General features: G+C 32.5%; 1 protein-coding gene across 12 annotated transcripts in view; it reads right to left on the reverse strand.

The window, feature by feature from the left end:
* LOC110452131 (protein argonaute-2-like) overlaps positions 1-9,826 on the reverse strand; it is a 45,626-nt gene extending 35,800 nt beyond the window's left edge. For 8 of the 12 annotated variants that reach the window (XM_021500476.1, XM_021500473.1, XM_021500475.1 and 5 more), the window contains exons 1-4: positions 9,670-9,826; positions 5,445-5,483; positions 2,727-2,741; positions 2,394-2,402 (exon numbers count right to left, since the gene is read on the reverse strand). In XM_021500476.1, coding sequence (XP_021356151.1) covers positions 2,394-2,402; positions 2,727-2,741; positions 5,445-5,483; positions 9,670-9,688 — 82 coding nt within the window. In that variant the 5' untranslated portion in view covers positions 9,689-9,826. The remainder of the gene's footprint in view (positions 1-2,393; positions 2,403-2,726; positions 2,742-5,444; positions 5,484-9,669) is intronic. The other 4 variants (XM_021500481.1, XM_021500480.1, XM_021500482.1 and 1 more) reach the window with 4 other exon arrangements.
* Between the last annotated feature and the right edge of the window lie 866 nt (positions 9,827-10,692).

A 10,692-nucleotide genomic window follows, 5' to 3' on the forward strand; every position in this document is an offset into this window, starting at 1 on the left:
TTCAGTATTTTACATCAGCAGACTTCCACATAATGATTTGAAACTTATGTTTATTAAAGGGAAGTACAGTAGCATGCATGCATACAACATCGACTACACATTTGTATTCCTATTAAACAATATTGTACATGTATCAATTTGTATAACCTTTATATTATATTGCACACAATATAATTTGCATATATTGTACATGTGATTCATTGCACTCAGTATCTATTTGAAGTGTTGCACATAGTTTTATATTCTGAGTTAAGGTTGTAAACACATTTTGCTAACTTTCTCTTTTTTGAAGGGAAACTGTTGATTTTGACCCAGAAATGGAACATTTTCAGCCAATAAATTAGCTATTATATTCCCATATTAAATCATTTCAAATGACAGAACAACCCAAAAGATACACACATTTCTGTATGTAATTAATTTTGAGCTAGCAAAATATCCCTGATCGAAATTTTTAAAGGTTGGCTTGAGCATGTATCGGGATAATTCTTAATTTTTGCACACTGTTTAAAGCTAGTCGTCAAACAATTTTGTAGATACACTATCCTTTTAGAAGTTTACGACAGTAGTCTCTCTGTAAACAAAATTTGAAAAAGGCAGAGTTGCAAATTATCCTTCATGTCTCAAGAAATGATCAAAGGGCCATAACTCACTATGACCCAATTCCAGTGTGCTACACGTACACACGCGTGCACCATGCCATCATGAGAGGTACTTGCACGCAAAATTTAGTGATTGTAGGCGACAGAGCATATTAAGTGGGTATGCCCCAGACAAAGTGATGCAAATGAGCCAAAGTGCAAACTTAAATGTCCTCTCCAGCATTACCAGTGGCAAACTAAATATTGATATTACACATGAGTACTGCTTAAGATGCGCTGTCTACCTTTATTATACAAATATTAAACTAGTTATTCACTGATCGTATAACTTAAAGACAGTTTATGTAAACTTCACTACCCATACATTTAATGTACCAGACCTGATATGGATTGAATGTAGTAACACACTTAATACACACATAATCAAACAACAAACAATTGATGAATTGATTTTGCAATTCAATACGGCTATTAATAGGTGAACATTTTAAATGATGTTTAACTAACAAAACTTTGAGAGAGTATAGGAATGATAAACTCGAATGTTGATGAACCCTTGCACTACAAAGCATCACATTTTAGGTACTTTCAAATTCATCTAAGAATTTGGGCGTGTTCAATGTGAATGCAGGGGGTGATAGGGTCCATTACAGATGTTCATGCATGCAGTGTACAAAACAGAAAAGCTGCGAGACAACAGTAATAAGCGTGAAACTGGCAACCAAAGGTTAGTGTACAAAAGCAGAACTACCACAGAAGTCGAAGCTTGCTCTTCTTGTCTGTCAGTTTTGGACTGAAGAACAAGCCTCAGCCTAAATACAGAGGTTGAGTTAAATATCGTTTATATCATATATTAAGAAAAGTTTGAAGGTAGTGAATTAAGGAATTCAACTTTAAACAAAATAAATGATATTAATGTTTTTAGTCTGGAGTCGCAGCAAGAGCAAGAATTCTTCTTTAAAGTCAAAGCATACAAACTTGTGAAAGTTCCACAAGACGTATAACAATATTAACAAACAACTACACTAACAATCTAGCACTGTTTATGAACTTCATCTTACAGTGCAAACTTTAATAATAGCACAGCTATGAGAAATTCATCAAGTTTTTGTGATTACATGACACCACAGGTAAATATTGATAAGAATGAGCGTACCAGTGTAATGTATATTGATTTATTTTTTTAGATTCTTGGTATTTTTCATGCAATTAGCAGAGAAATGTTAGGTATTACAAAATCCTTGCATTTTCCATGTTTCAAATCAGCAGTGTTTAATTACTTATAATGCAAATTAAGAGATTATTGTCAACATTATTGATATGCTTTAACTACCAGTACCAGATGGAAGGTATGTGTTTGAACAAAGAACATAAATCTCATGAAGTTTGAAAGGCAGACTCAATCTCAATCTCAAATCCTCAATCTTTGTGAGAGAAAAAAAAATCTTTACGGTAGAGTGCATTGCAAGAAGACTTATTTCCTTTACAAATGAAATCTATTTTTTTTTTATAATCTACATTACCTGGGTATCTTAAAAGTTTTTCTATCTTTCGAATAAGTGTCTCTTTGATCTTGAAATGTTGTGATTTCTGATTGCTTTTACTTAATGCTATCTTATCAGATAGTTAACAATACCAGTGCTTGCTTTACATCTCCTTCAATTGTGCTTATCTACAGAGTTACCTCCCTTGATATGTGTGTAAGCCTGCAGCCTAGCAATCTTGGGAATAAAACATATAAGAGGTGAGGACTCTGTAAACAAAGTACGGCTCAAGTAAAACAGTACTCACCATCTAACACTACAACAGTAAACAAGACAGGGCTCACATACACCAAATGTATAAAAAAGAGGTTCTGGCTTATAAGTCAAAATACACAAAAGTCAGACGGTCTAATGTTACTACACCCAGCATCTTAGATGTGCCTAGAATGGTTACTTCAAAACAACACAAACATTTAAAGATATTTTCATGATCATACTGCATTTCTTTTGTCTAAAAAAAATCAAATCAAGAAAATAATCATCTGTTAAAATTTTATAAAAAAAATATATAATAATAATTGATAATACAACATTAAGGAGTAGGATCACAAAAGATATCTTCAGGAGGATAAACACTCACTTTTGCCGTTATACACTACAAAAGTCAGAGGAATCACCAGTACTTTAATATGGTTATTTCTATTTATGCAATCACAAATTTTCTAAAGATTTAATAAAAATTAGTCAAATATTTCACACAATAAACATGAACAAGTATTATGCATGTTGCTAAATTCACCAATCTATCATTTTTTTATTTTTTAAATGATAAGCAGATCAAGAGCAACATTAACATTAACATGTAATGATAATATATACACTTCCATCCAAACATTGCAACTCATTTTGTCTCCTTCTCCTGGTATCCTTAATCATCTGCTATCATTCATACAAAACTTTTACTTCACTTAATTTCACAATGATTTAACATTTCTAAAAACTAAGAAACTCTGAAAAGCCCTGTACAGTCTCTATATAGGTAAGTGGATGCAGAGATGATAGACACTTTCAAAACCAGCTAGCAGCCCCCGGTACACATTTCACCACCTACTTGCAACGTTAACCACAGACCCTTCTCTTTTTTCACTATGTCATTATTCAACCTCTCACTGTTTGAAAACTGTGTATATTACCTACTATTTCCTTTGAGAATCAACGTTTATGATGTAATTTGACCAAAACCACCATACAATTACCAATGCTTACAGACAATTCTATAACTACCTTCTAAACTTCTGGGAGTGGGTACGTTGCTGTTTCAGAATAATTGGTCTGCCAATTTATGACAAACGTGTTTTACTTCTGCATTTCATATTCAATCCCAAGGATTTTATCAAAGCTACATTTATGTTAGAGGAAACCACCAGTGGTATTTTAATTTTCAATAATTTTATCACCCTGTTTAATCTTTAGTAAAAATATGATGGTTTTTATCTGATAGAATACATGTTAATATTGCTTCATAACATAATCATGGCATGATTGATCATTTTATTGATATGTTTGGATAGAAGAGTATATAGAATATAGATTTCAATAAATTGAATAAGAATTGAACTACAAATACTTGCAATATGTGAAATATAAGGGTTTAACAATTTTACAGATTTAGTAGTGAATAGTGTTATAAGAAGACAGGTGTTGAAGCACTCTCTAGATGTATTGGACAACTATTAATTAATTGATTATAGATTTTTTTGATTTTCATTTCTGCAGACAATAGACCTTCTGGGCTATATTATGCAATATTATAACTACAGAAGGCTTTTGAGCATAGCTATTTTCTTTCTATCAAGTTACATCCTAAAAACTAAAATATACACTATCAGTTGTGCATAACTGATAAGGATATATCAATTATTACTCTAATTTGAACAATGGTTTTTGGTTGGGTCATCTAATAATAAGGAATGAACATCTGAAAAATCATCAATATTAAATATTCTTTAATTCATGGTGCATATAAGCCAAGTGGCATAGGACTAGTAGTTAGCGCCTGTTAAACAGCTCCTGTGAATTCCTCAAAACTGAATTAATTAATGTATATGCTAATTGTACTAATTGTATATCTATGTACTGTAAAGCACTTGAGAGTGGCTTGTTAGCTCTAGATTGGGCGTTATATCAAAAGTTGTATATTATCATTATTAATATTGTTTAGCATTTGATGATTAAAATTAGCCTTAAGCATACCTCCCCGCCTCCCATCCCTTTTGGGGGGATTTGGAACAACCATTAATATACCAGAAGATGTTTATTTGAAATTTTAAAAGCTTGGTTCCTCTAACAACTTCTTTGATGCCACAAATCCCGAACCAGTCAAATCAATAAGTTCAACATGTTCCAGCGGTGTAATTGAAATTCACAGAACACCATCTGGATACTATCTGAAACTAAATCTAGAGTAAAATTCAACAAGCCACTTAGGTATGAATTATGTACAAATCACCAATTCCACAGCCAGCTACCTAGCGTCCTTCTCCACCAAAATGTGCTTCAAATCCACAAAAACCTAAGCATGGTATTGCAACAGCACTATTACATTCCATCAAGAAAACTTTACCTCCCTAACAATTTAAACTCGGCAATGAAATAGGATAACAGCCATAGGCTATATATAATATGAAGAAACGAGAATTCCGGAACGCAACTTCTCCAATCCTAAAAAGAAATGTCACGACACAATTTTCATCTAGCTCACCAATATACAGCTACCAAGCAGACAGGATGGAAACTCACATACAGAGGAACCAAGCATATAGCTATAATTAACTTCTGTCGGAAGCCTGATTGCTATAATTTTTTAACGTAAAGCTTATTATAGTCGAATGATACTAGTTTTAGTCTGTACTGGTGACAGCCTACCTACTAGGCCCTAGTATGATAGTATGACCCCTAACAATAAAATATATATGATAAATAGTTTTGATATATATATATATTTACATAATTTCATTTATTCATACTTGCACTTATCACAAACCTAAAAACTTTTGTTTATGTTACTAGTTTTACTGTTTAATGTTTTGGGTTTATATCGGTATCTAAACTGACTGAAAGAATTAATGCTTTTAGTTTCTTAGAAGAGAATGTATTGACTATTTATATCTCACAGAATGACATTATTGTTTGATAATTTTAAATAATTCATTCATTTACATTGTCTGCATCGGAAAAATCACTGATAAAAGATATTTAATTAAAACAAAACTAGCGGACTGTTCACCAATTTTAACCTCATCCAGAGAGTGCATACGTCACAAATGGTCATGAAAACTGCACGAAGAATGGTACATACCATTTGAACTCAACTGTTGATTCATGATTCTCGTTATACCTTCAATGAAACAAGAAAATATCTTTGAAGTGTTTTGCTATGTATATGTTCTAACATTGAGTTTCTGCAAGATTCTCATCACCATCTGAAAATCAACAGTTATCTCCGTTCTTTGTTGGACAATCACAATTAACTCCCATCTATGTCTGTGGGTTCTGTCTACTTCGGTATTGGTAGCACCATTTACCTTCAAACAGCAAGAAAATCTATATTAGAAAACTCTTGCACATAACAAAGAAATAGATTATTTAAACTACTTAAAAACTCCCCTCTATCTCTTCCCTCAATGCAATTTAATGGATTTGCATGAATAAATATATTGACAGTGTACATACTACTGAGATAACTTGTAAGAATTTGAACTTACTAAAATTTATGGTATTCGGCAATTATCTAGTTTATAAATATTCAATATATGCATGTCTTAACTGTTTCTTATCCAATAAGAATTTCTGTCACAAAATTTATTTTGTTTAAAACGGTATCGCCTTACTGTGAAGTGAACGAAACACTTGTTACTCCAGATATTTTCTTGACTACCATAATTTCAAATTCTGCTATTATTAAATCAACAATCTGAAAGATGCAATCATTAATTTATATTAGGATAGGAAATATCTGCTAATGAATACACATCAAAAATATCTCTAATGAATATATACAAGGTGGTACTGTAGTGCCCATGGCCAATGAACCAGTACCTCTTTTTCCACAAAAGCAATATTAGTAGCTTTGTAGGAAGCAAATACATTCAAAAGCAAAACATAAAAATAGGCGACAAATTTGTTGGTTAAAGGAATGACTGCATGATGTACAAGCACTTTTATCTGAAACATCTTTTTTTTTATTTGAAGATATAAATGTGATAACAAATGTACAACATACATGTATGCAGGCTATATTGTATGTGTACCATCTATATATTTTTCTGAAAGAAATCAGACAGTATAAACCACATTGCTTTAAGGAAATATTTGACTATTCATATTCAGAAAGGTGTAATACATTACAATGTATATATCATCAGTGTAATTCACTGAATATCGGACCTTATTCATGGTCGATCAATAGTCAATTGACAAGACTTTAATAAATAAGTTCGAAATCATTACAGGTGTGCATTCCATAAACTTGAACTTGCTATAATTTGTTGAGTATCAAAGATGATACCATTCAGGTATTTCAGTGTTTTTTCTACTTAAATTTTACAACAACCTGTTTAATTCAATTGGAAAATATATATCTTTAGCTTTAATGAAATTCCTATTTTTTAGAAAAATAATTGAACTGGTTTTGTGGTGGGGAACAACCTGTGTTTGGCTGTAAAACCAGGCAAAAGCTGGCTGTAAACCCAGGCAAAAACAAATCATTGTATTTTTAACAAATTGATCATTCAATTACACGGAAATGGATAATGTACATGGTTACTGATAAATTTGTAGACCAAACATTTGTCTCTAAATTAAAATTGCACACCATACATTTTTATCTTATACATTGTGATAAATATTCAAAATCATATTTGATTTTATTAAGTTTATTTAGTTCCAGAGTGTGCCAAGAATATTTTATTAAACTGCTTCGGAATTTCAAGGAAACCAATGTGAATTTGACATGGAACAATTATCCTACATTCCTACAACCAATATATCGATAAATTGCTGTTCATCATTTGAAAGCATAACCCATGATTTTTGCAGAAATTTGTTTCAGACAAGTCCTGAACATTATTTTCAAAATGTTAGACTCATTTCTAATTTAGTAAGAGATGAACAAGGTTCATAAAAATGAAGGCAAGCTCACAGAAAAACAATATAAAGTCAGGTTCTGTCCAATCGACAGCTAAGGTACAAACCTCGACTTTGATTTTTAAAACAAGAGTTCCGCGAGATGGTACATGATACGCCCGTCAGATGTATTATGAGCAGTTTTGGCACAAAGGGCCATAAGTGCATAAATTTTGGAGAGATAAGCGTCAAATCTTAACAAGCTTGTCCGAGCTTTCATGGCAATAAACCTTCCTACAAAGTTTGAAATCAATCCATTCAAAATTACTCAAGTTATTGAGCGGAAACTGTTTCTGCAATTCTACAAAGGGCCATAACTCAGTAAATAACCGGCAAATACTTTTGGTTATTGCAAGCTTTCATAGAAATAAACCTGAAGTTATTAAGCAGAACCTGTTACGTCAATTCTTTATAGGGTCCCTTAATAACAGGCGGATAATGGTTATCGAACTTGTGCAAGCTTTCATAGAAATGAACCTTCCTATGAAGTTTGAAATGAATCCATTCAAATTACTGAAGCTATTGAGCGGAAACTGTTTTGACAATTCTAGAAAGGGCCATAACTGCATAAATAAGCGGCAAATAATTTTGGTTGTCGAACTTGTCTGAGCTTTAATGAAAATGAACCTTCCTATGAAGTTTGAAATTAATTCATTTAAAATTACTCCAGTTATTGAGCGTAAACTGTTTCTGCACTCCGTGGATAACAAGCAAATAATTTTGGTTATCCTAAGCTTTCATAGCAATGAACCTTCCTATTAAGTTTGAAATGAATCTGTCCAAAATTACTGAAGTTATTGAGCGGAAACTGTTTCTGCAATCCTACAAAGGGCCATAACTCTGTAAATAACTGGTAAATTATTTTGGTTACTGAACTTTCATAGCAATGAACCTTCCTATCAAGTTTGAAATGAATCTGTTCAAAATCACTGAAGTTATTGAGCGGAAGCTGTTTCTGCAATCCTACAAAGGGCCATAACTCTGGAAATAACTGGCAACTAATTTTAGTTATCGATCTTGTCCGAGCTTTCATGGTAATGAACCTTCCTATTAAGTTTGAAATGAATCCATTCAAAATTACTCAAGTTATTAAACAACAACTAATGTGTGCTCGTCCGCCCGTGTGAAAACATAATACGTACCGTCTATTGACGGGCGTATAAAAATGTAAAAATAAGTCAATGATCATTTTATAAATCTTTTCATAAAAAGGACATGATGCTAGAAAAAAGGGCGTAGGTTATATTGGAACCTTGCAAATCAGGGTCTGGAGCTTTCTTAAGTTTGTGTATTGTCCATCATCTTTGATTAAGAAGAAATGTGAGTGAAACCATAAGTAGGAAACTAGGAATAGAAGAAAAAATACTAGATTCCAGTGCAAACACATACCAGTAAACAGCGATACGTATACCTTCTACAACAACCTAACTGTCCTTAAAGTTAGAATTCATAATTAAGGGAGAAACCTGAAAAAAATGAACTTGTAGGGGAGTCTGTGAACCACAACACTTTCAGGAAGTCACCAGTTCTTTTGTAGTGTTTGAAATCAGAAGAAATGTTATGACTCATCACTGTTTCTAGTCAAATGAGTAACTGATAATTGTTATTGTTTTGAATAATTGTTTTTAATAACTGGTCCAAAAACTTTGTAATTCAATTTATATTTCATAACATCATTTTTGAAACAGCCTCTTCTTATATTAATGGGGAAAATATAACAATATTTGATTGAAATGGGCAGATTTGTCTATGTTTTCAATTTTTTAACCAATTTGATGTAAAAGGCCAACTAGATAAAATATGATTCATTTAATTTTCAACCAGTGACTTCAGTCTAATCAATTAATCAGTAAGTCACTAGGTACAGTTTTTGTTTGAACAAAAAATGTGCGTGAATCATGATTGTGGCTCTTGGGTCGACTCGGAAATGGGACGAATTGATCACAACAACGGTAACAAAATGAATATTCACCTATGTTTAACTTCATCATCGTGTATGTTAGTCTCTTCTTGAATAACACACATAATAAGGACCTGCCAAGTGCAATTTTAGTAGTCAGTCATGAAGTATGTGCGTTACAAACGTTAACTTCTCTCGTGCTGCTTACTGTACTGTTCATTACAAAACAAAATTGGTAACTTCGACTGAAACTATACGCTGAACACTATAGCAATTCATAGATAAAACACCGATAGGATTGTAGTGGATAAGTTTTGAAGAAATAATATTATTGTTATGAATTTGGATTTATTTGTCTACAACAAGCAAATTATGCAGTAGGCCGTTCAATGCAATATGGCGTTTGGCGTGTGTGAGTGATGTTTGCTGTAAAAGGAACATGAAAAATCCATTCAAAACATTGATAATTCAATAGAGTTTCACCCGTAAGTCATTGTACCTGGTGGAATGGGAAACATTTTGGCATCAAAAGACGCTAATTTCCAGGCAACCACGTGCCTTGAAATGCTTCAATTGGCCAATTTCTATCTATGATTCCCCAGTCAGTCTCCTTCGTACAAAATGGCTGCCAAGCGGTCAGCTGCACTACTATTAAACCCAACAACGCCAAACATGCGGTGTGATATTTTCCGGAATTACAACAGGTGCCCGTATGATGTCAGAAATCCGGATTTAATTATATTTTTTTGTTTCATTTTAAGATACGTTTTCCTGCCATTATAGTTATGCAATTTTACATGTACACTGCAGTAAGCTTGAATTTGTGAAAATTGATTAATAAATACTCAATAGATCAAAACAAGAGACATTTTAACGGATATAAAATAATATGTAGTATAAATAAGACCTATATTCTTTGACCCATACCTAAGACATATGGAAATATAATCATTCATTATTAATATATTAACATCAATTAAATTAAGCAGATCTGTCGCACTAAAATATATGTATGTTCAATCTGTTCTCAAATTGTTTTTATCATTCAGATGATTGTTTTTGAAATAAAAGCTTGACGAAGGAATGTATTTATTATATTAACAGAACTAAAAGTACGTTTGCTTTTTCTCCAGACCATATCTTCTATAATGTGGGAACCTGAAGATCTATATCTTCTAGATACACTAGTTCGAAAAGTGATTTGGATAGCCATGCATGTGTTTTATTGTCATTTCTTGCTCCATAAACATTGTTTTAATGATTTAAAGAAAAATAAGTTGACCATACATCACAGCAATGGGCGCGTCTAATTACCCAATACTACCCAATACCACCCAATACTACCCAATACCACCCAATACTACCCCATACGATCCAGTTATGAACCAAATACTTCTTTATTACTGTGAAATATCACCTTTGTAGACGTTATTTACTTCCATCTGCCATATTTTATCGGGAAATATGCGATTTGGTGCCGAAAACATCACCGAATTGCCGTGACTATGACCCAATACTACCC

This window comes from Mizuhopecten yessoensis, unplaced genomic scaffold (genome assembly GCF_002113885.1).
Source record: "Mizuhopecten yessoensis strain PY_sf001 unplaced genomic scaffold, ASM211388v2 scaffold6439, whole genome shotgun sequence".
Taxonomy (NCBI): domain Eukaryota; kingdom Metazoa; phylum Mollusca; class Bivalvia; order Pectinida; family Pectinidae; genus Mizuhopecten; species Mizuhopecten yessoensis.